At 59.0% G+C, this 22,379-nt stretch overlaps 2 protein-coding genes across 4 annotated transcripts in view; one reads left to right on the forward strand and one right to left on the reverse strand.

Moving 5' to 3' along the window:
- Positions 1 to 65: 65 nt before the first annotated feature.
- Positions 66 to 2,582, forward strand: HYI (hydroxypyruvate isomerase (putative)). 2 transcript variants are annotated; one of them, XM_004699500.2, is made up of 8 exons: positions 66 to 278; positions 353 to 464; positions 1,385 to 1,499; positions 1,675 to 1,753; positions 1,840 to 1,889; positions 2,014 to 2,083; positions 2,168 to 2,302; positions 2,427 to 2,582. In XM_004699500.2, the coding sequence occupies exons 1-8, from the start codon at positions 80 to 82 to the stop codon at positions 2,498 to 2,500; spliced, it is 834 nt and encodes a 277-aa protein (XP_004699557.1). In that variant the 5' UTR covers positions 66 to 79; the 3' UTR covers positions 2,501 to 2,582. The 2 variants fall into 2 exon arrangements, with proteins under 2 accessions (XP_004699557.1, XP_045148037.1); XM_045292102.1 differs by having other exon boundaries at positions 2,248 to 2,302.
- SZT2 (SZT2 subunit of KICSTOR complex) overlaps positions 2,583 to 22,379 on the reverse strand; it is a 58,903-nt gene continuing 39,106 nt past the window's right edge. Inside the window, exons 35-72 of one of the 2 annotated variants that reach the window (XM_045292101.1) lie at positions 21,908 to 21,971; positions 21,613 to 21,795; positions 21,102 to 21,269; positions 20,921 to 21,008; positions 20,744 to 20,815; positions 20,395 to 20,596; positions 19,397 to 19,496; positions 18,577 to 18,706; positions 16,919 to 17,071; positions 16,731 to 16,833; positions 16,537 to 16,642; positions 16,277 to 16,388; positions 15,378 to 15,496; positions 15,108 to 15,272; positions 14,778 to 14,862; positions 14,513 to 14,677; positions 14,242 to 14,409; positions 13,261 to 13,394; positions 12,703 to 12,869; positions 12,476 to 12,573; positions 12,257 to 12,389; positions 11,809 to 11,939; positions 11,614 to 11,714; positions 11,365 to 11,541; positions 10,948 to 11,215; positions 10,748 to 10,827; positions 10,542 to 10,667; positions 10,245 to 10,444; positions 9,069 to 9,153; positions 8,744 to 8,824; positions 8,589 to 8,663; positions 6,369 to 6,582; positions 5,860 to 6,013; positions 5,597 to 5,719; positions 5,100 to 5,505; positions 4,898 to 5,014; positions 3,564 to 3,632; positions 2,583 to 3,406 (exon numbers count right to left, since the gene is read on the reverse strand). In XM_045292101.1, the coding sequence (XP_045148036.1) occupies positions 3,263 to 3,406; positions 3,564 to 3,632; positions 4,898 to 5,014; positions 5,100 to 5,505; positions 5,597 to 5,719; positions 5,860 to 6,013; positions 6,369 to 6,582; positions 8,589 to 8,663; positions 8,744 to 8,824; positions 9,069 to 9,153; positions 10,245 to 10,444; positions 10,542 to 10,667; positions 10,748 to 10,827; positions 10,948 to 11,215; positions 11,365 to 11,541; positions 11,614 to 11,714; positions 11,809 to 11,939; positions 12,257 to 12,389; positions 12,476 to 12,573; positions 12,703 to 12,869; positions 13,261 to 13,394; positions 14,242 to 14,409; positions 14,513 to 14,677; positions 14,778 to 14,862; positions 15,108 to 15,272; positions 15,378 to 15,496; positions 16,277 to 16,388; positions 16,537 to 16,642; positions 16,731 to 16,833; positions 16,919 to 17,071; positions 18,577 to 18,706; positions 19,397 to 19,496; positions 20,395 to 20,596; positions 20,744 to 20,815; positions 20,921 to 21,008; positions 21,102 to 21,269; positions 21,613 to 21,795; positions 21,908 to 21,971 (5,266 nt within the window). In that variant the 3' untranslated portion in view covers positions 2,583 to 3,262. Of the gene's footprint in view, positions 3,407 to 3,563; positions 3,633 to 4,897; positions 5,015 to 5,099; positions 5,506 to 5,596; positions 5,720 to 5,859; positions 6,014 to 6,368; positions 6,583 to 8,588; positions 8,664 to 8,743; positions 8,825 to 9,068; positions 9,157 to 10,244; positions 10,445 to 10,541; positions 10,668 to 10,747; positions 10,828 to 10,947; positions 11,216 to 11,364; positions 11,542 to 11,613; positions 11,715 to 11,808; positions 11,940 to 12,256; positions 12,390 to 12,475; positions 12,574 to 12,702; positions 12,870 to 13,260; positions 13,395 to 14,241; positions 14,410 to 14,512; positions 14,678 to 14,777; positions 14,863 to 15,107; positions 15,273 to 15,377; positions 15,497 to 16,276; positions 16,389 to 16,536; positions 16,643 to 16,730; positions 16,834 to 16,918; positions 17,072 to 18,576; positions 18,707 to 19,396; positions 19,497 to 20,394; positions 20,597 to 20,743; positions 20,816 to 20,920; positions 21,009 to 21,101; positions 21,270 to 21,612; positions 21,796 to 21,907; positions 21,972 to 22,379 lie in introns of both variants that reach the window. The other variant, XM_045292100.1, reaches the window with a different exon arrangement.

Raw genomic sequence — 22,379 nt, forward strand, 5'->3', positions numbered from 1 at the left:
CCGGACTCGGCCCCGCTCCGCCCCCGGGGTTGGCTCCGCCCCGCTCCAGGACTCTGAACTCAGGCCTGCTCGTCTGACCATGGCGCCGTTGCGCTTCTCGGCCAATCTATCATGGCTGTTCCCCGAGCTCCCCAGCCTCCCCGAGCGTCTCAGGGCCGCGGGCAGCGCGGGCTTCGAGGCCGCCGAGGTGGCCTTCCCCTACTCGGAGCCCCCGGAGGCGCTTGCATGCGCGGCGCAGGAAGCAGGACTGCGGCTGGTTCTGATCAACACACCCCTGGGTGCGCCCGTGGGCCAGGCCGGGTTGGGCGAGGGCGGGTGCCTGACCTGGGGCTGAGGCTCGTTCTTTCCACAGGAGACCCAGAAAAGGGGGAAATGGGGCTGGGGGCCGTTCCTGGGAGACAGGCAGCTTTCCGAGAGGGATTGGAACAGGCTGTGCTCTATGCGAAGGCTCTGGGCTGCCCCAGGTACCCTTCCTACACCACCCCCACCCCATCTGGCCGGTACCTGCCCTCTGACCCAAAGTGACCGTGCCCCGCTCCACTCCTGGTCACCCTTTAAATGGCTTGTCATGTGTTCTGTTGTCTCTCCTCCTCACTTTGCTCCTTGCTCATGCTCGTCCCTGCTGAGGGCAGAAGCTCCACTTAGACCCTTGTCTGGGGCCAGGGAACCAAACGCAAAAGCCCAATTCACTGCCGAGGAGCTGATTCCAACTCCTAGGGACCCTCTGGGGCAGGGGAGACTGCCCCCACCCCAGACATTTTATGGGGGCAGGAAGTTTCTTCCTGGTGGTTAGCAGCCCAATGTGTAACCACTACACCACCCAGAACTGACTCCAGGGTGTACACATTGTCAAAGGAAGAGCATTTCGGAGGAAGCAGTGGCCAGAGGGGAATGTTCGCCAAGCTCGGGAGTGCCAGCCTGTCGGGGCAAGCGGGATGAGGCGGACAAAGGTCAGGTCGTGATGGCGGGAGGGAGGAGGCTCAGGTCTTCCAGAGGCCTCCTGAGCTGAGGAGCTGGAGATTAGGGGTCAGTACTAGAGGAGACAACAGAGAGGACAGACGGACGGAGCGAGGAAACACAGAGAGGAAGTCACAGCAACATGGGGTACTTGAGAGGGCTAGGGGTCAAAATACCTTTTTAAAGCTGAGACGTAAGCATGTTTCTAGCCTGAGGAGAAGGGGCAGGGAAGCGGTTCATAGGACAAGTGATGGGCTCTGGCCTCTGAGGCGGGAGGGGTGGACCCAGAACCCATTCTTTCCCTAAGAAGGCATCCTAGAAAGGAGTGCCTTACATGGCACGGGTGGAGCACCCTGGACGGGTGCACATGGGAACCAGGGAGGATCTCTGCTTCAGGCTGGGGTCCACATCCCCTTGTTCCCCACAGGATTCACCTGATGGCTGGCCGCGTGCCACAGGGGACTGACCGAGCAGTTGTCAGCGGGGAGATGGAGGCGGTTTTCCTGGAGAACCTGAGGCACGCAGCTGGGGTTTTGGCTCAGGTGAGACCGGGAAGACACAGACAAAGATCCTGCAGAAGCGCGCCCGGGTCCGGTTCTCAGTGGAGCAAGCATGGGGCACCAGTCTGGGCATTGGTCCCGGGGAGGGCCTTCAGCAGACTGGGGGGAAGGCCTGGGGAAGGGCAGCCTGACTCACAAGCCTCCAACATGGGGCCAGGAGAACCTCGTAGGACTGCTGGAGCCCATCAACACCCGCATCACTGATCCCCGGTACTTCCTGGATACCCCCCAGCAGGGTAGGTACCCCCAGCCCTGTTCCCCTGCTGCCTCTCTGATCCCTGTGCCTTCCCAGTCTCATCCCCTCCCCACCTCTGCTCCCCAGCGGCAGCTATCTTACAGAAGTTGGGAAGACCCAACCTCCAGTTACAAATGGTAAGTGGAAGGAGCGGGTGCTTCTCAGAGGGCCACATTCTCCAAATGAGGGAGAATGGTGGGGCCCCGGGGGGTGGGGGTGGGCATCGTCTTACTAGTACATCCAACCCCCCTTCCCCCTAAGGACATGTTCCACTGGCAGATCATGGATGGGAACCTGACGGCGAACATCCGGGACTTCCTGCCCCTCGTTGGTGAGGGTCCCTTCTTCCCTGCTGTGCGGCACCCTGTCCGCCCCCACAAGCCGCCCGGGCTCACATCCGCCCCATCCGCCCCAGGACACGTGCAGGTGGCACAGGTCCCAGGTCGAGGGGAACCCGACAGCCCCGGAGAACTGAACTTCCCCTACCTCTTCCAGCTGCTGGAGGATGGAGGCTACCAAGGCTTTGTGGGCTGCGAGTACCGGCCCCAAGGTGAGGAGCAAGGCAAGGGGGCGGCAGGACACCCAGGCTGACTCTCGGGAGCACTGAGGGCACAGTGACTGGACGGGGCGGGGTTCCCTTGGGTTGAGATGCTCCTGCCTCCCTCTCCCCTCAGGAGACACCTCAGAGGGTTTGGCATGGCTGCGTTCCTACTGGGACAGGCGGGGCCACCCACAGGCTGGCCAGTGAGGTACACCACCCGTGTGCCTCTGTGGATCGGCGAGCATTCTGTGGCCTCTCCTCTGAATTAAAGACACCCCGTAGAACGGAACCTGTTCATACTGTGTATATTTGGGGTGGCTGGGGGTGGGGTGGGGGAAGAACGGGGGGACACACAGTGTCTAACCCTTCAGTTTCTCTGGGCTGCTTCCCTCTTCTTGAGAAGGAACACACCCATCATGCTCAAGTCTGCTGTTCTGTGCCAGTGTTGCTGTGCAGATGGGGGCACTTTTGAGTCTACCTCCTCATTTACGGACGAGAAACCAAGGTCTGAGAGGGAAAATCTGCCCGTGGTCGCGAGTGCTCTAAGGCTGGAGCCTGATGTCTTAGCAGCCATGTCCGAGCAGGAACTAAAGACCAGAGCGCTGGGGGTGGGGGAGACAGCAATCCCAAGACGTGGAGGCAGGACTCCGGGTGAGAAACCTTGCATTCCAGTGGGTAGGCAGGAGGAACCCCTTTCTGGAGGGTCCCGGGGGCCAGAAAGGTGAGCCCGTGAGGAGGTGGCCTGGTCCTCCAGAGCCCTGGGCTGCTCAGTGCTTGTTCGGGGCTGGGGAGGACAGCCTCTGCTCCGGGCTGGGGCCACCAATCCTGCCCTGGGGACATAAGCCCAAAGCCTTTGGTGCTCCCTGGGCTGGTCCTGGGGCCCCGAGCAGGGCTGCTTAGCCCTGCCTCCTCCTGTGGTTATCTGCCAGGTCCCTGGTTTGAGGAGGGGGCACGCGCTGATCCGGATTCTCAGAGGAGGCGGGTCCACAGGGTGAAACAGGCTGTGTTGATGACAGACTCCAGGTGGTGGTAGGTGGAGACCAGCTGGGCAGGGGGGCTGTCACTGTCCTGGGGCTGTACCGGGAAGGGCTCTCGGAAAACCACTGTCAGAGACTAGAGGTACACAGGTGGAGTGTGGTAGTGAGAGGAGGGCTGGGGTGGGGACAGGGAGCGGGGCTGAGGAAGAAGGGGCACTCGGCAGGCTCTGTTGTGCGGCACACGGGGAATAGCCTCACACTAGGCTGCTATAAAGCCCATCCCCTGTCCTCACCGTCTTTCCCACGTGGGAATCCAGAAACACCAGCACGAAGCAGTCGGTGAACTTCTGATTCAGTACAACCTACAACGAAGACAGAACAAGGAGCTGAATGCTCTCACGGAGAGTCACCCGCCCTCTAGGGCACCCTGGCGTGGCGGCCTGTCTGCTTCTGTCTTCACAACGGGCCCTGCCGCACTCCAAGGCCGCTCAGGCCCTGTCTCCAAAGTGCACATCTCAGGCCTCATCCCTCACAGCTCCCTGGACACGCTGGCTGCACCTTATCAGGAGGAGGCGGGACAGGATCCAATCACTGGACAGAGTTCTCTACCCTGACCCTGTCGTCCTTGGCCTCGGTACTGTCTTGGGTCTTTCAGCTGTGACTTCTCCCAGGACTGTCCCTTGATGTCTGTCTGTTCCCTACCACTCAGCTTTGCTCTCTCTCCCTGGGCGATGTCTTCCACTCCCCAGGCTTCAATTACCACCTGTTCTGACAGATGCTGCCCAGCTCGCTATGAGCGCCTATCCCCATGTTCCACCTTCTAGACTGCATCCCACAGGGAGGGCTGCCGGCCGTCAGACTCAACCAACCTCTCGCTTCGCTCATCACCCTCGCCCCTCCACGCACCCACCCACAGGGTCTGCCCATCTGCACGTCCCCCAGCACCACTGCTACCTCTGTGTGACGCCGAGGCGAGCCTTCCCACAAAACACTTGCTTTACCACGGTCCAGCTCCTTGCTCTCCTGACAGACCTCTTCTCCTAGACCACTGCTTCCCGTTGGCCCAGCTCTTTAGACTCTGGCACCCTGGGCTCCTATCACCAAACCTGCTTTCTCGCCACTCCCCCTGAAGCCCCTGCGTGCAAACTGTCAGCATGCACACAGGTCGTCGGAGGGGCTTGCTGAAAGGCAGACTTTACTCAGGCAGGTCTGGAGTGTGCCAATGCTGCTGGTTTGGGCAAACACACGAGGAAATACAGCTTTAGTGCTCACGGACGGGCCCTTCCGGAACGGCCACCTATAAGGTGGGCTGCAGTTGGGCCGAGAGCACCTCTGGTTCCACACCTTGACTCTCAGTCTAGTAAGTCTCTATTCTGGGAGAACCTTTGGGGGCTGGGCTCCAAGTCCTGCCTACCACCCACGGCTTGGCAAACCGTATCTGTGGCTCCATGCTGGAGGGTGCCCGTGGATCACTGTTGGCTCAGGCACCCCACCCCCGGCCCCCACCAGGTCAGAGCTTGTTTGGCCAGGCTGGGGCTCCTCAAGGGGGGCACCTGGCACCTCTCTGCTGAAGATTTCCAACAGGCTGCCCATTTTAAAGGCGGGGTTAGGTGTCAAGGGGACTTACCAGGTACTGAGTTCCCAAGTCTGGGCTCTGGAAGTGGCGGCAGCTCTGGGGGAAGCGGCTGAGGAGAACCTTGATCAGGCTCTGGTACCAGGAGACTGTCATGGACAGGAAGCAGTCCTGCGGGAGGGTCTGCAGGCTCTGATCGCTGCCCTGAAGTGCCCAGCCGCCATCCCAGCCCCATCAGGAGCCCCCGGCCCCTTACCAGCTGGGGGTCGATGTCCCCAATGGACTTGGCATGGACGGCTCCTAGGAGCTCCTCCAACTCTGCTAGGGCCAGGCGCCCTCCCAGCCGCAGCCGGTCAGGCCCTGGTGGCTCCAGCAAGAAGAGGCGCTTCCAGAGTGTGTCCCGCCGGCAGTGCCCTCCTGCCAGCCGCACCAGCTGAGCCAGCCGTGCCCGTGCAACGCCCACCTCGGCCGCCAGTGGTGGGAACAGGGGAGTGGGTCCAGGGGCCAGACCAGCCCCCGAGGCCTCCCCGGGGCTACCAGCAGAGCCCCCAGGGACCTCTGGCTCGGGGGCCAGCCTGGGCGGCTTCCGGAAGCGGCGCATGTCAGCAGTGAGTCTGGGGAACAGCTCCCGCTGGCTGGTGAGCACCACAAAGAACTGCAGCCTGTGGGGAAGTGGGCAGCAGTGGGGGTCACGGGGGGACGGGTGCAGGGAGCAGCTGGGTGATGGGCATGTTAAGGTAGGGATCTGCTGACCGCAGAACATGTCGCTCGGCCTCTCCTTGCTCTTCAAAGGGCGCTGCGCAGTGGCAGACAAGCAGAGACACGTCAAAATCATCTGGGTGGCGAAGTCCCTCAGAGTCCAGGTAGGAGCCAGAGCTGTTTGGTGGAGGTGCGGAAAGGAGATGACAACTGAGGTTTCAAGAACACGAATTCCTCCTCTTTCCCAGAGAAGCTTGGGTCTCCTCCTGGCCCAGAGCTCAGCCCTACTCTCTGGAGCGGGTGTCCTCCAGTCTCACCTGTGCCATGCCGACACCAGGGCATACTCGTTCTGTTCGGGGCCCCCTGGCCGGGCCATGCGCAGTGGCTTCATGTGGTAGGAACTGGCGTGGTCAGCCACGTAGTTGTAGAGCTGGTGGGCAGCAATAAGTGGTGTGGGGAGCTCCAGTGTCCCTGGGGGGCAAGGGACGGGACACTGAATCTACTGAGTTACACGCTGACGTGGGTGGGGAGTGGAGAAGAACGGGATGGGAGTTGCCAAGGCTCTGACTGGCAGGTCGACGGCTCTGCTTTCTCGAGGAGAGCCTGCTCCTGTTCTTCACTCAGAGGACCCAGGACAGACACACTGGGAGGGTGCCTGTGGCAGAGGCGCTGTGCTTTCACACGAAACTCATCGCAGTGACATGGGGACAGGGTGCCATTAACAGCACAGAGCAGGAGACTGGGGTCTTGCCTGGGGGCGGCATCCACTGGCTCGGCTTGGAGACATGTTCCCTTTCTGGCTCACTGGCTTGCCCTTGGCACTGACCTTGGTAAATGTGGTTGCGGCCAAAGTGGGGCCCATCGGGGTGGTGGGCCAGGAAATGCCGCAAGAAGGTGGTGAGGTGGTAGCCGTGGCGGAGGGCCAGGTGGGCGCCCAGCACGTGCTGGTGCACGAGGCGCAGGTGGAAGTCGTAGCTGAAGGAGTGCACGTGCATCAGGTCCCGCACCTTGTCACACTCCTCTGTGAACAGCATGGACAACTGCAGCAGGGACAAGGGCCTGGGTCAGGGCACAGGCTGCCTGGCACCCCTCCCCTGGAGGAGGAAGTACAGGGACAGCCTGTGGCCGTGGGCAGGGAGAAAGCCCCTCCGCTGCCCAGTGGTTTTCTGGGAAGCCTCCTTTTTGACACTGTCCTGACCACCCGGAGGCAGAGGGGACCCGTCTCACTCCATGTGGCTCCACTAGAGAGTGGCACAGAGTCCTTTGGTTCTGCTCTGGTACAGGGGGCACACTGCAAACAGAGCCAAAGCCCTGCCCTCCAGGGGCTGACATTCTAGGACAGAGGGGCCACTAGACTGGGTGGTGAAGAGGGGTGGGGGTCAGTGTGTGCAATCAGTTACTATGGAAACGTTTCTTCTGGTCCCTCCCCATGTTGGGCTCAACCTTCCCATCAGAGAACTGGTCCTCGCCAAGTCTATCCCATGGTCTCTGGTCAATGTTTCTGTACTGCTGTTTTCTTTGACTAGAATGATCCCATGGCTGCCCCCGGACTCATTTACTTTATTTTTTTGGCTTCTCATTGGTATAAAAATAGATCTCACATAAGATCTATGCACTCAGCGTTTTCCTGGGCACAATTCAGTGACATCCATGTGCTAACCATGCTGTGTGGCCATCACTGGGGACTGTTGCCAAACTTTCCACCGCCAGAAACGGAAACTCACTGCTCCCAGGCTGGCTCTGAGAGCTCCCCTGGGGCCCCCTGCTGAGGCGTGGCCTCCTCTGTGAGTGAGGGCAGAGCCGTGGAGCTGCTGCTTCTCCGATGGAAGTCGTTAGTGGAATCTGGCTCTGGGCCGCTAGCGTGGCAGTCAACCTGGCCTCTCCTCGGGAAGGACTGTAGCGGAAGCTGTGGCGTAGGTGCCACTAGCTGGGCACCCTTGGCTAAAGCGCAGCTCCCTGGGCTTTGCCTTTCCTTTTCTACCATGGAGAGGAGGTCACGCTCTTCAGAGTTTGAGGGCGAGCGGTCGAGCGAGATAAACCACGTGAGGCTCAGAACCACAGAGACTCAGACTCCAGTGCCACTGGCTAGCTGTGTGCCCTGGGGTAAAGGGCCGCACCTCTATGCCGCACAGTGAGAGTGACACTTTCCTCTTTGCTGAGGATACATCTGCTGAATGGACACTCACAGTAATAAAACCATTCAGAAACAGAAGACCAGGGAGTAGGGACTAGGGGAAGGGAGTTCAGCTGCGTGGAGACTGGGGGCTAAAGAGTCATGGCGGGTGGACCTTCCCTGCGATACTCCAGTAGAGTGAGAGCCCCTCTGAGCGCTGTGGCCTAGGCAGGCTCCTGCACTTACAGTGCTGTGGGGCACTTCTGCCTATGGTGGCTAGACCAGGTGGCCAACCACGGGCCGGAGAGGAGCTCGGAGCAGTGGACAGGGGCCGCTATTGTCTACAGTGGGAGGACAGGTGGAGCCTGCTCTCTCAGAAACGCAACGTGCAGCACAAAGGAGATGTGGGACCTAGCACGGCAACTCTGGCCACCTGCAGGAGTCGGGGAACTAAGTCAAGTACAGAGGGCTTCTGATTGCTGATTCTGAGCACTCTGGAGGACGTGACCCTCATGGGGTGTGGAGGTCCTGGCCTTGGGGGCACAGGTAACAACTAAGTGCAATCCAGTGGGGTGGGGGTACTGGCCCTTGTCTGCGTGTCAGGGACTAGCCTGGCCATACCAAGCTTCCCCAAGCTCTGTCTACAGTACCAACCTATGCAGGTGCCAGATCACCCACGAAGCTCAAATTTCCTTGCTATCAGGCTACCTCTGGTGATGGGCCAACCACAGCCTGAGGCTAGTCACCGCCCCCAATGACCACAAGGCAGATGGGCCAATGGGCCCCCATGCTAGAGACCACCATAGGACTGCTTGGCGAGCACCATAATGACTTCCTTGGATCACCAGCCAGACCACCGACTGCATTACTCTTATCCCCATGGGACCACACTCTGCCCAATCTCACATTCCTGTCTTCCATCCCCCCACATACCTGAGAGTTGACAGCCTGTCCCATGGGGATTCGGGAACATTCCAGGGCAAACTGTTTGACACAGAAGTAACAGCCCTGGCGAGGGGGTGAGGTGGTCAGGTGGGTAGGAAACAGGCAGGCCTGGCTCTCCCCACTCAATGCCCCCTCCTGCCCACCTGGAAAGCCAGTTCCATGAGGATGATGCCCCCTGGCAGTGCGCGCTGCAGGTGGTAGGCGGTGACTGTGTGGCCAGTGCCCTGAGAAAGGGAAGAGGGCTGAAGCACTGGGGCCAGGGGCCGAGGGGTGGGGCTCGCTAGTCGTAAGCTTTAATGATGACTTAATGAATTTAATGAGGCCATTTGGGATAAATAAATCTCCCTGCACCACTCAGGATCATTGGCCTCAGGCCCTGGGCCAAGTATTCAGGGTTAGAGGCCCTGGGGCCTTGGGACATGGTTGATTTCATGAAGGATGGGAGGGGAAGGCGGCAGGATGCATTACCTTGGGGCTCCCGTCAGTTTTGGGTTTAGGGCAGGAGAAGGAGCCTCGGCCCTCTGTTCCTGAGGTAGCCATCGCCCGCCGGCTGCTACTACAAAAGAGGAAGGGGGGCAAGGTGAGGCAGGGTGAGGGTGATGGCCATAAGACCCAGAACTCATTTTGCATGACATTGTTTCTGCCCCACCGTGAGTAAGTGGCAAGACTGGGGCTGGCCCAGGTCAGACCGTGGGCAGATGTTGCCCGCCAAGGACATGAGGGCAGTGACCGTGGAGGCGGAGGCAGGCTGAGTGTGAGAGGTTGGGGACGGGGCAGGAGGGCCCTCAGAAGGGGAGAGGTATCTGCACACTGGCAGGGGGAGAGTGGAGGTCGCGCTGATTTAATAATCAAGGCTCAAAGACGGTGCTGGCTCCTCTTGGGAGGCTCCCCTTCCTATGATGGGCAAAGTGGCTCCTTTTGATTGATGGGGGAACCCTGTGAGAAGGACCAGAGAAAGGGCCGGCGGGTCCGTTCGGTCCACTGGGGAGCCAGAAATACGAGCTCCGGCAAGAGGAAACATCCCATTTACTCCTGGCGAGCAATGAAGTTGAGAATGAACGAGAGGGTGGGCGGCTGAAGACTAGTGAGGCAGGAGGGCTCACGCTGTGTCTGTCAGCGTGCTTTAGAAGCATCCTGTAACCCGATGCCCTCTGCTTCAAAGAGGGATTCAAACTTTTATGAAGAGCAGAGCTGAATGGACAATATGTCAACTGAAATCTTGGCGAAGTTCCTACAGCTGAGAGCTAGCTGTGGAGACATGCCAGCTGCGTGTGGGAACGTGACCAACGGGCCGGAGCACAGAGAGGTGGACAGGGGCTGCTCCTTGGAACAAGCATGATCTCAGGGAAGGTCAGGAGCGATCGGGCGCGCACAAAGGCCCAGGTCCAGCAGCTCAGGTGCACGGGAGAGTCGTGTGTGGCTGTGCGCAGCTGTGAGCATGGGTGCAGGCAGACCAGTGTAGTGAGAACGGCATGGTCTCTCTGATGTGGCTGTGAGCGCCACAGGTGTGCAGGACACACGAGGGCTGCGTGAAAGCGTACTAGAGCCAGCCCTGGGCCTGGCGTGCTAGTGTGGCAAGATGAATGAGGCCCAAGCCAGCAACAGGGACCTGGATGAGTGGATAGGCATGGGGACCGGTCTCACCTGCGAGCAGGGGAGGGCGGCCGTAGCGGCACGAGCACGAAGCCAATGCTCTGCAGATACTGCACGTACTGCTGCAGGAAAGCCAAGCTCAGTTCCTTCAGCCATGGCTCCTCCCGGGCTCCGGGCAGCGGTACGTCGGAGGGCTCACAGCTCGGGGGCGCCTCTCGGCCCCCAGACCCCGACTCAGGGCGAGGACGCCGCTGTGGGAGCAGAGATGGAGGTCCCCTCTACCCACTGCCGACCTCTGTGGAGGTCCCAGGAGAGCCCCAGAGAGAATTCAGGAGTCTTGGGCCTCACCTGTCCCTCCGGGGGCCCAGAAGTCTCTGGGGGCCCATGGAACCAGGCAGCTGGGTCAAAGAGCAGGGCTGTTGCACAGTAATGCACCAGGCGTGATGACTGCTTCAGGGTCTCCAGCTCCCCAGCCTGGGGCATAGGGCAGTGAGCTTAGAGCAAGGGGCAAAGCAGGGACTCCTGTAGGGTGCGGACTTCTCAGGGCCACTTACACTGATGGGCATGCTGGCTGGGGTTGAGCGCTGCTGCCAGGTCACAAACAGGTTCTCCATCTTCATCTGTCGCTCCAGCTCTGGGTCAGAGACAGGAGTAGTGTGTGTGCCCCCCTCCCCCCCAAGTGGTGCCGACCTTTCCCTCCCAGATGCCTCAGGCCCCCCCTCCCAACTCCCCCTGCCAGCCCACAGTGCCCCACCTCTGCGCTCTGTCATCTTGATGTCCAGGAACTGCTGCCCGTGGAAGGTGACAGGATCAGGGAGTCTGGGCACAGGGCTGAGCGTGGAGCTAGGACGGGCAGCCAAGATGTCCCGCAAGGCCTCATCGAAGGGGAACGTGTCCAGGGGGAGGGGGCCCCCACCACGGGAGGACCCACTCAGCCGGCCCTGCTCTCGGCTCAGTGGGGGACTGGCACTCCGGATGAGGGTCTCGGCTTCCATGGATGGCAGTAGAAAAGGGTTTGGCTCCTGAGGGAAACGAGAGCCTCACAACAGGCCCCCCAGAGCCTCTGTCCTTGGACCCTCTCTTCCCATGGCTGCCTCCCGTTTCCCAGCCGGCACCTCTTCTGACTGAGCCCTGGGAAGCTGGAGGCACGAGGGAGCGGAGCAGCGGGTACCTTTTCATCTTGCACGGGGAAGTCCAGCTGCCCGTAATGATGGAAGAGGCCTAGCTTCTGGCTGAGCAGGCAGAAAATGAGGTGGGCCCGCGCAGTCTGCCACTGCACGAGGCGGACAAGCGCTCGGCCCAGCGCTGCCCCCAGGTCTGGAGCCCAGTTATATGTCAGCAGCTGTAGCTGGGCACGGGGTCGGGGTCAGGTCAGTGGTCAGAGCCCTTCCTCCCCGCCAGCCCCAGGCCCCACCCTTACCTTCTTGTCCACAACCTCCAGCAGCAGGAGCCTCTGCCGGGGCGCGCTCCGCCCGGGGCTCCCGCCACTGCCCGGCTCAAAGCGCTGCACAGCTTTGGCAGCTACAGGGTGCAGGAAATAAAGGGGGCCCTGAAGCTGCGAGATCATCCCCCCACAGGAGCTCTGCGTACCCCCTCCCCTAGGTCACACCCTCACCCTGCTGGGTTGGTCTCCTCCACTGCACAAAGCTCCTCCCCAGAAGCATCAGGCGCCGCTCAGCGGCAGGATGGGGAGCTGGGCCCAGCTGGCCGTGGGCACAAGGACTGAAGAGCGTGGATTCCGAACCCCTGCGGGGATGGGGAGAAACCCTGGTGGTGCGCTGGGCTAAGCACTGGCTGTCACCCAGAAAGTGGGCAGTTTGACCCCACCACAGGAGGGCCTGCTTCCACAAAGCTTTCCGGTCTCAGCACTCCCAGGGACCTCTGTCCTGTGGGGTCACTAGTGGTGGAACTGGAGGGAGGGCATCAGAGAGCAGGTCCTATCCCCTGCTCACCGGTTTCAAGCCCACCTCTCCCAGCTCAGCCCCACAGAGGTGTGGCTTCCTATAGGACCAGCTGTTACAAGTCGGGAGGTCCCCTCCAATCCCGAGTGATCCCAAACTCACAAATGCTGCTCAAAGACTCGGACGCTGGTGTCTCCAGCCATGGAGGTGACCAGGATGGTAAACTCGGACAGGATGGACGGGAGGAGGAATCGGGACACCACGTGGGTGGAGCTTCTGGACACTGAGGCGCAACCTGGAACGCAGACAGGTGTTACCAGGCGGCTGGGGCGTGGAGGGCAGGACCAGGTACAAGGGGGCGGGAGGGGGCCGGGCCCTCACCAATCTGGGCCATAAACTCCATCCAACGCTGACAGACGTGAGCAAACACAGGATGCAGGATCCCCACCTCGCCCTCTTCTAGCTGCGTTACCCGGCGTCTACAGACACAGCATGAATGAGGTAACCTCACAGAGGTCTATATAAACCCATACCACTCATCCAGGAGTCCACGCCCACACACTTCCATGACAGACACAGCAGGGCAGCACGCATGCACACACACACACCTTTGTCTCTGGGTTCCTGAATCTGGGCCTGGGGCCCGCTCAGTTCCACCCGGAGTCCGAACATTCTCCGTTTTGTGCCGCCTTCGGCCCCGAGTGTCTTCTGGCCGGTCCAGGACAATGTCATCGGTTGTTTTGGGGGAACCCATGTCCCCACCTTCTGTTTTACTCTAGAGGCAATGCAGGGCATGAGGTGGGGCTAGTGGGAAGGGCAGGGGTGGCATATGGAGGCTTTGTGGAACACTGATAAGGGCCTGGAGGGCTAGAGGCCCGGGGCTTGGACCTAGCTTCCCCAAAGGCTGCTGGAGCAGCCAAGGGCAGGCTACTTGACCTGCAGGTTCCGACAGGAAAAACAGAAATGAATGGCCTTTTCAGTAAGTTGAGGGGCTGCCTCTATCTGAGAGAACTTGCCGCATTCAGCAGGCTCCTCTCTCAGGATCAGCGTTGTCTTTTATGGGGGTCTGTGGCAAAAGCCTGAAGGGGTAGGGCCGGGGAGGGAGAACAGGGTGCAGCTAGGAGGCAGGCTGAAGGCAGATGCCAACCCCACACCTCTCCCATTACCAGCATATCCCAGAAGCTGCGCCGGCCAGCTTTGCTGGGTGGGGTCACAGGCTCCCCAGACACAGGGGCTGGGGGGAAGCTGCTAGCTTGGCCTGCAGGGCTCTTAGATTCCAACGATCCGCTCCTGAGACTTCCTGTGGACACCAGACATTAGACTCAGGGCTGCCCTCAATCCCACCCTAGACAAACCAAGGCCAAGACTGGTAGGTGAGTTCCTGCCACTTCCCCTGCAAGTGAGTGGGAGAGCATGCAGCTGGTAGTGTGAGGCCGCATGCGTGTCTGTTTGTGTGATAAGAGTTCTTGGAAACATATCCCATCAGACCATCAATGGCATATGTGTATTCCTGCCGGTGATAGAGCACACGGTATTTATGCTGAAGCCTTTTCTGGGCAGGCAGGGATGCCTGGATGGAAGCCAATGAGTCAGGAGAGAGTTGGGATGGTCTTCCAGTCACACACCTGAGCATATCACTACCCTGCTTAATGCCTTTAACAGGTTCTCCGTCTCTTTGGGTAATGTCTCAGACCCCCGTGTGGGCTTCCACGCTAGCCTGACACGTGGCCTCTCCACCTCGCCAGCTTCCAATGTCTGGGTCCTACCGCACCTTACTCCAAAGTAGCTGCCATCGAGTTTTCTGGACTGCTAACTGCAAAGTCAGCAGTTTGAAACTACCAGATGTGTCATGGGAGCAGGAGGCTTTCTACTCCTATACAGAGTCAGAGCCTCAGAAACCCACAGGGCAGTCCTGCTGGTCCTAGAGGGCCGCCATGAGTCGGAATCGACTGGACCGCAGTTGAGTGTCGTTTGATATTGGTTTGGCCCTACCTTCACACACGGTCTAGAAGGCCCCTTCCCTGCCTGTACCTGTTTATGGCCACTTCTCCCTTAAGCCTGGCTCAGGGGTTCCTCTTCTTGAAACCTTCCCCCAACCCCACAGCTGTGCCCCGCCCTGTGCCCGAGCATAAGGGCGGCCTGCATACCTGGGGAGCTGTCCTCCGTACAGAGGGAGGCAGGCAGCAGCTGCAGCTCCATGACCGCATCCGCCAGGGCCTGGCGTGCCGCTGTGCGGAGCTTTTCCTCCAGCTGCAGGGTACTGATGTTCCCCTTCTCCCAAACATCCAACCGCAGCCGCGGGGGCCCACTCTGGGCTGCAGGAAGGGATGGTGGGTCACTGGAGGGTGCCTCTAGAGCCCATTGACCTCTCCCAGCATGAACTGGCCACCGCAGGCTCAGGCTTGACCAGCGGCCCACCTGCAGAGCTGTCCTGCAGGACGGTGCAGCGTGTGACCTGGGTCAGCTGCTCAAATTCTTCCTCTTGCAGTGAGTCTGAGGGCCCAGGAGAAGTGGGGGGACACGATGCCAGGGATATGGGGTTCCCGGCCACATCCACAAAGGCTAGAGTGATGCAGGCGACTCCTGGGTGGAAAAGATCCGGAGAGAGGCTCAGCAAACGGCTGCAGCACCGGAGAGGCCTCTCAGTCACAGGCAGTGCCCCCAGCTCGGCCCCACTCTGTACCTTTGCCCCCAGTGCCTTGTCCACCAGGCTTATTATACACGTAGATGTCCAAGTCGGGAAGGCCGCCCTGGGGCGGGAATGGATGCTGGGGAGAGAACCGCCACGCAGCACTAAGACCAGGCAAACGCATCTCGACACAGCAGATCAAGGGAGGGGACGCCTTCATGGGCAGGCATTGGAGCAGCATGTGAAGATGCAGGGGTAAGGGAGTTCTGAGGCAAAGGCACAGATGGGGGCATGCGTAGGAAGTGAGACAGGACCAGAGGTCTGTGTAAGTGTCTGAGGGGGACCGTGGTGCACAAGGGTGTGGAGAGACGAGTCAGGACTCACCTGGAAGTGGTGCTGGCTGTTGCTGTCTGTGTACTTGGGCGAGTGCAGGAAGATGAGTAGGCTCTGCCGCAGGTACCAGGCCAGGGCAGGAAGCCAGGGCTGGCAGGAGGCGGGCAGGGCCAGCTGCAGCACCTGGGAGGGGAGGCTCCCAGGAGGCTGGATGAACTGTGACGAACGGGAAGAGGGGTCAGAGCTAACTGCTGAGGTTCCAGCTTCGAGTGCCCCTCACACCAGTGGCTGAACCTCAGGGGGTTCTGGGAGGGAGCTTACTTCCACATCAGCCGGGGTCAGCTTGCAGTTCCGAACAAGCATAACTGTGATGACATCTAGCGTGGCCTCGTCCAGGCGTCGACGCAGAACCCGAACTAGCTCGTCTGTGATCTCGGGACCTGGACACAGCCACGGGGGCAAGAATCTAGCTGCCGCCTGAACCAGCTCTTCAACCCCGTCTCGGCACCTCCCAGCACATGGAAGAGACCCCTGGAGTGTTAGTCCTGCCAACTGACTCTGCTCTCAAAGCCTCCGTGCCTTCGCCCACAAGATGGGAACCACAAGAGCAGCACTGCATGGGTTTGTGATGAGGATTAAAAGAGAAGTTACATCATGGTCTTGGCCCAATTTACATAAGAAAACAACAACACCCAAACAAACAACTCACTGCCAATGAGTCAATGCCCACCCTATAGAACAGGGTAGAATGGCCCCTGTGGATTTCCGAGATTCTAATTCTTTGCAGGTGTAGAAAACCTTGTCTGTCTGTCTGTCTGTCTCTCTCTCTCTCTCAGAGTGGCTGGTGATTTCGAACTGCCAACCTGTGGTTTAGCAGTCTGTAATAACCATTACATCACCAGGGCCCCTCCTACACAAGTAAGCCATACATAGTAGCTGAAAAATGAATCTGCTTCCTGGCTACTTCATGGCTAACATATCCCAAACTGAAGCTAGCCTACTTCTGGTTCCAGCCACCCAAGCTAGATGCCCAGGCGCTGGTCTAAACAGCCCCTTTCATTTGGCTGCCCGTCCAGCTCCTAAACCTCATGGAGCCCGTCCTTTCCCACTCAGACCTCAGGCTGCAGAAGGCCCAGGCCGAACAGTGAGAAGGCTCCCTGAGCAGCTGCCCCAGATTCCCAGCCACCTCCGGGCTGGCCCCTCCTGCCTGCTGTCCTCACCTGCCTGCCCCACACCGTGGACCAGCAGCTGGATGTGTCTGTCCACTTGGCCCACAGGACGAGCAGTATCTGAACTGCGACTGGAAGCCATGTCCAGGGGAGAACGAGGGCCCTACGTGGAAAACACCGTCAGGGTCCACCTCCAGGGAGCTGGGCCGGAGGGACACCGGGGCCAACGAGTCAATGCCAACCCAAAGCAACCCAGAGTATCTCAAGGAGGACACATGGAAAAGGGGGCAAAGGAGAGGGGCAATACATGCCGAGGCCTCCTCAGGGCAGATGGGCTCCTGGCTCCGGGACAGAGCGAGAGAGCGGGTCCCGACATCCCCTTCCCACGGCCGGTCACTGCAGGACGTCTCCAGCAGCCTGGGGGAGAGCACAAGGGCTTTGAACCCACTTCCCCACAGGTCTTCCGGGACTGGCGCTGCTCTCCACCCTCCCAGGACCCACCTACCGGAGGTAGTAAACAGCCTGCGTTGCTCGCTCCTGATAGACGAACATGTTCTTCCGGTTGACCACGGAGAAGGCGTTGAGCACCGAGCGCAGCGCCTGGATGGCTGCAGCAGCACCAGGGGCTAGGGAATCCCGCCTCCTGAACCCCCCTTTCCCACCTGCCTGCCTTCTCCTCCTGCCGCCACTTACCCCGAGACACTCCCATGCTGGGCCCCATCTTGAGGCGTGAATGGACTCGGATCACAGTGCCCCACACGACGTCACAGGAGAAATGCCCAGGGACAAACTGCATCGTGGCTGCAAGGTAGCCTCGGGGTGCACAGCTCTCGTCGGCGGCATAATCTGGGGGAGTGGAGCGAGCATGGGGATCACAAGAGGACACCCAGCCTGGCCTTCCCGACGCCTGCCTCACCTGGGCCCTCTCGCCCACCCTGCCTCCTCACCCGTGCAACCCTCTGCAGGCAGGCTGAGATTATGGCTGGTGAAGAGGGCAGGGCCTGGACTTGGAGGTCTGGCCATAGACAGAGGCACTGCACAAAGGTGTGGGGGACTATTTCAAGGAGGGCACGTGGAGAAGGGGGCAAAAGAGAGGAGTCACGGGGTGCGTGCGGCGTGCAAAATCCTCCCAAAGGCAACACCATGATTCTCATTGCACGGGAACCCATGGCTCTGACACTGGGCCACCTGTGTTACCTATTAGGAGGGGACTTCTCAGCTCTCAGCCCCAGAGCACAGCTCTCCCGAAGAACCCAGGAACTGTGGTGGGACACAAAGCCCAAGGCCATAGGCCAGCGCCTTGTTCTAACTTTCCCAGGCTTCCAGGGAGACAAAGAACCTTCCAGGAGGTCATAGGTGGGAATCTGGTCCCAGAGAAGCTGCTGTCACACCTGTGTGAGCAGCCCACAGGGCACCCAGGCGGCAGCAAGGATTCTGCTCTGCGATGGGATGCTGGTTGCTAAGGGAAACCATGTGGAGCCACTCAAACGAGGACGGGCTGTGTTCTGACGGCCCCATGTCCCAGGCTGCTGGGAGGCACTCTGAAGTCAAAGTGCTCGACTCTCCCAGCTTGTCTTCACTTTGCAGAAGCTGCCTCCGGAGCCGTGGGAGGTCAGTCCACTGAGTACAGGGATTCTGCACCGATATGGAGAACATTCCAGGACGGCTGAGAGCCGCTTTCTTGGAAATGTTAAAAATGTTCTTCTACTGACTTGCTGAGTGTGTTGAACATAAGGAGTGGTCTGATTTTCATTGTAAACCAGACAGGACACTTCATAGCAACGACAGGCGTGGCTTTTTTGTCCGAAGAGCGCAGCAAGCGCAAGAGAAGGGCAGTTTCAGGGCTGTGGCGTCAACCTCCAGGATCCCGTTTCCTTCCCAGGACAGAACTCCCCAGGGACTCCTGGGCCTGTCTGGTGGGACAGCCCACCAGAGGGCAAGCCTTCCCACTGTACCCAAGTGCCTCCCAGCCCTGACCTCGGCTCTCGTGGTCTTCACCCTCTCCCTTTCATGGCGCTTTCCCTGCGGAACATAAACACGCTCAAATCTCTACGGATCTTAAAATTCCTTCCCCGCCCCCACATCTCCCACTAGTTACAGTCATATCTATTTTTTCCCCTCTCTTTGCTGCCAAGCTACTTGAGAGAATAGTTATTCTCTGATCCAACTATCCATCATCTCTTCACTTCTCAGTTTCATCTGCATTCTGTTTCCAAAAGTCACCAAGGAACTTGTAACTACCCCACCCCCCGCCCCCCACTGTTCCTACTTGTCAGGGGTGACCGAGTGATGATGACTTTGCCCCCTGCTTCTCGAAAAAGTACTGGGTGAGAGAAAAGGCGGGGCCTCACCATCGCTGGGTAGTGGCACCCGCTGGCGGGAATGGAAGGGGGTCTCGCTGCGCCACAAATCTTCTTCACTCTCAGCCACCAGAAGAGAGTTACACACATGACTGTCATGAAGGTCCTGAAGAAGCAGTCGCTGGGGGAAGGGGGAGCAAGGTATCAGGAACTGTAATGTCCCCTCAGAAGCTGGAGGTGGACAAGAGTGGGCAGAGGCCAAAGAGAAAACCCGTCTGTTATCACTGGGGGCTAGCGGTCATAAGAGTGTCAGCAACCACTGGGACGTCAGGGACGGTGGCCCAGAACTCTGGGCTCTGAGAGAGAACCCAAGTTAGGAACCCTTGTCCCTCCCCCTGGCCGGAACTGGTTCACCATCTTCCTGTCTCGATTTAAAAACCCCTTCTTCTAAGGGGTTTTTAAATCTAAGCAGGCTTCCCTGATAGTTCCTTTGGTCAGATCCCTGTAATGTGCTGCCCCAACGGTCTCTACACTCCCTGGTAGAGTTTTTCACAAGTGCAGTTGAAGGCTATGTGTCATTTGGTTGAGTCTCTTTCTCTATGAAAGCTCCAGAGTCAGCTTCCCTCTGCCCTGCACACGTTTCTATCCTCAAGGTTAGCCCAGTGCCTGGCACAAAACAGACAGCTGTAGTTACAGAGAGGGGCTGTGGAGAATGGCCCCGTTTGCAGGGAAGTAGCTGGAGGTCAAAGCAAACATGCCATGGTTGCTGTTGGGTCTGAGAAGGACCCGTGGCCGCTGAAGGTCACGTTCTCGAAATTCCCTTCCACATGTGGGCAGAGTCACCACGTCCCAGTCCCTGGTGGCCCCTTACCTGGTTGACTTCCCTGCAGATCTCCCCAACTCTCCTCACCAGGAGCTGCTGCAGGTGGCGACACTCAGTGCCTGGTCCTCCTTCCTCCCGGATCATGCTCCTAGGGAAAGGAGGATGGACAGTGCAAGGGGAGGGGGGGTGTCATGAGGCGGGGTCACAGAAGCAAGACATCAGGAATGGAAGTAGGAATGGACAAAGGGAAGTGCACCTGAAGGGAAATGACAAGAGCAGGACCCTCAAGAGTGATCCGGAAAGCCTGTCTTGGCTGCCTGCCTCCCCAGCTCCCACCCAGGTACCACAATGAGGCCGCCTGCCTCGTCTCCATTCCCAGCTCCTGGTAAGAACGGAGGGCCACGGTGATTAGAGAAGCAGTGTTTAGCCAGATGCCGAGGTGTGAAGGCTGGTTCTGCCACTTAGGAAGAGTGACCCTGAGCGAGTATTTAACTCACCCGAGCTTCAGTCTCTTCATCCACGTTATGAGGATAGTAATAAGCCATAGGGTTGTTAGAGGGATTAAATGAACCAATCCTTGTCAAACACTTTACATAAGAGCCTGCCGTGCAGTAAGTACTTGTTAAGTGCTACGCTGACTCTGTATTCATAGAGTAATTCTGAAGCTGCTCTGGACTGTACAGCGAGGAGCCCTGGTGGCGCTGGGGGATACGCACCGGCCTGCTAACCACAGGTGCAGCAGCTCACACCCACCAGCCACTCCATGGGAAGAAGACAAGGTGACCTGCTTCCTAAGTACCACAGTCTCGGACACCCTAAGCAGCAGTTCTGCTCCTGCAGACTTTTACAGGGTCACCTTGATGGCAGTGGGCCAGCTTTGATGCAGGTACCTTAACTCCACTCAGAAAGCAGAGATCCACGTGCTTTCTCTACACAGCACACCAGGACTGGGCTGCCCACAGGTTAGAGCCCTGTGCAAAGCAAGCTCAGTGTCCCACCACCATGGAGGGCAGGGAGAGAGAAACAGCAGGCCTGATCCTACCCACCGTGCGTGTGCATAGACTTCCACCCGATCCTGCAGCACACGGACGATGAGCCAAAAGTCAGGCAGGCAGGGCCCAGGGAGGCCTGAGAGTGGAGGCTCTGGAGGTACCAGTCCAGGTGGAGTCCGCAACATGAAGGGGGCCTTCTCGCCGAGGGTCTCCGAGGGCTCCTCACTGTCTGAGCCGCTGCTGCCACCATCATAACCTGTGTCAAAGGGGCTAATGCTCAGCACTGTCCTTTTGTCGAGACTGACTCTTCAACATTCATATGACTCCTCAAGTCCTCAGGCCTGCATGGTCCCTCCTCCAGGTCAGTCTACTCTACCCTCTGCCCAGACCTTCCCCAGCTCACCTAGGTGGTCAGAGTCCACGCTGCCCTGACTGGACATGAGGCTCAGTCCCCGGTGGGGCCCAGGCTGGCTCCCTGGGGAGAGAAGGGGTCTACCTGGAACATCTCTCAATAATCCACGGACTCCATGCATCCCTAGTCCTGACCCCCCCAGACCTCACTGTTCAAGTTCCTTCTTACCTCCCTGTGGCGGACTGGGAAGACCACCGAGGGGGTGGCCCTCAGAATCCTCTGGGGAACCAGGGGCCTGTGGGCTGGCTGTCAGAGCCTGAGGGGCAGAAGCCAGAACTGAGGTGGGTAGAGGCCCCAGAATACCCACAACCACCTTCCCCCTTTCCCAGGTCAGCTCCGAAAGACTTACCTCGTGTTCAATGCCCTCAGCCCTAACCTCATGGCTGTGCCAAGCCCAGGCTGCTGGAGGGGGCTCCCCAAGAGACCCCCCCGGTGGTTGGCCAACTGCCACAAAGAAGAAGCCACTGTCAGAGTCCTCAAGAAGGACATGGCCAGGAAGGTGGATGCGGCGGAACTCCTGGGGAGCAGGAGTCAAGATGATCATTTAGGCAGGTGCAGTTCTCGTTAAACCCATGGTGCATCCTCATTAAGTGTTTTATTAACCCATCACAACAACCTGGTGAAGCAGATGCTACCACTCACAGTGCTTAGGTAAGGTGCTAAGGAAAGGTTGAGTGATGAACCTAAGACTACGCAGGCCCAGTGACGAGGTTAGAAGCTGGGTCTCATGCCACCAGAGGTGGGCTGGCAGGCATGGGATGGGGAGCAGAGAACACAGTGAAGAGGACTCTTTAAGGTGAGAGCCTTCCAGGCCTGTGCTGGAAGTCCAGGGAAGGATGAATCCGAGGTGGTCAGCTTACCTCTTTGAACTGTGTGAGAGAACGTTCTGGCCCAAACACAAAACTCAGTGGCAAAGTTTGGCGAAAGCAAGTGGAGCGTCCAGGAGAGCTGTGGATGTGCGCAGCTGCACGGTGCAGGGCAGGGCTCTGGGGGATGCCTCGGCGGAGCGCTGCCACCATCTCATCCTCCAGCAACCAGCGGATCTAGAGTCACAGGGCAATCCAGGAAGTCCCAAGGGAGAGGCCACGTAGGAGAGCACCCTCCCTGAGTCACTGGCATAGCACCTTACTCAGGGTGCGGCAAGAAAGCCCTCACCTCACTCAGGGTGGTCTCAATCGCCAGCCGGTGGGGGGTAGCCAGGCTGGAAAGTCCCGGGTGCCTAATTGTCGGAAAGATGGAGACAGAGACTAGTCAAACATGCTACCCTAGACCAGCTGCAACAAAGATCCTAGAGACCAATGATATAGGTGATAACCCTGGAACCCTGGGTTTCAGAGGAAAGGGTAGAAAAGCGGACTGAATCCTGACCAGAAGCAGCTGAATAAAGTGGAGAAGAAACAGATGGGTGAATAGTCAGCCAGCCTGATGCATCCTCAACTGCAAAGTTCAAGATGTCCGCGTTGCATCAGACCATCTGACAACTCACCACTCTGTCTCCTTTCTATCTAAACCAGCAGTTCTCAACCTGTGCGTCGCGACCCTTTTGGGGGTTGAACGGCCCTTTCACAGGCGTCGCCCGATTCATAACAGTCGCAAAATTATCCCGACATAATCGCTGAAGACAAAC

The sequence above is a fragment of the Echinops telfairi genome, unplaced genomic scaffold (genome assembly GCF_000313985.2).
Source record: "Echinops telfairi isolate 266 unplaced genomic scaffold, ASM31398v2 ScPeMD7_443;HRSCAF=831, whole genome shotgun sequence".
Classification (NCBI taxonomy): Eukaryota; Metazoa; Chordata; class Mammalia; order Afrosoricida; family Tenrecidae; genus Echinops; species Echinops telfairi.

Bases quoted from the DNA above. Each gene is read 5' to 3' on its own strand.
- HYI (XM_004699500.2), top strand. From the start codon at position 80: ATGGCGCCGTTGCGCTTCTCGGCCAATCTATCATGGCTGTTCCCCGAG. The intron at 279-352 runs GTGCGCCCGTGG...TTCTTTCCACAG, and splicing joins TCTGATCAACACACCCCTGG to GAGACCCAGAAAAGGGGGAA. The intron at 2,303-2,426 runs GTGAGGAGCAAG...CTCTCCCCTCAG, and splicing joins CTGCGAGTACCGGCCCCAAG to GAGACACCTCAGAGGGTTTG.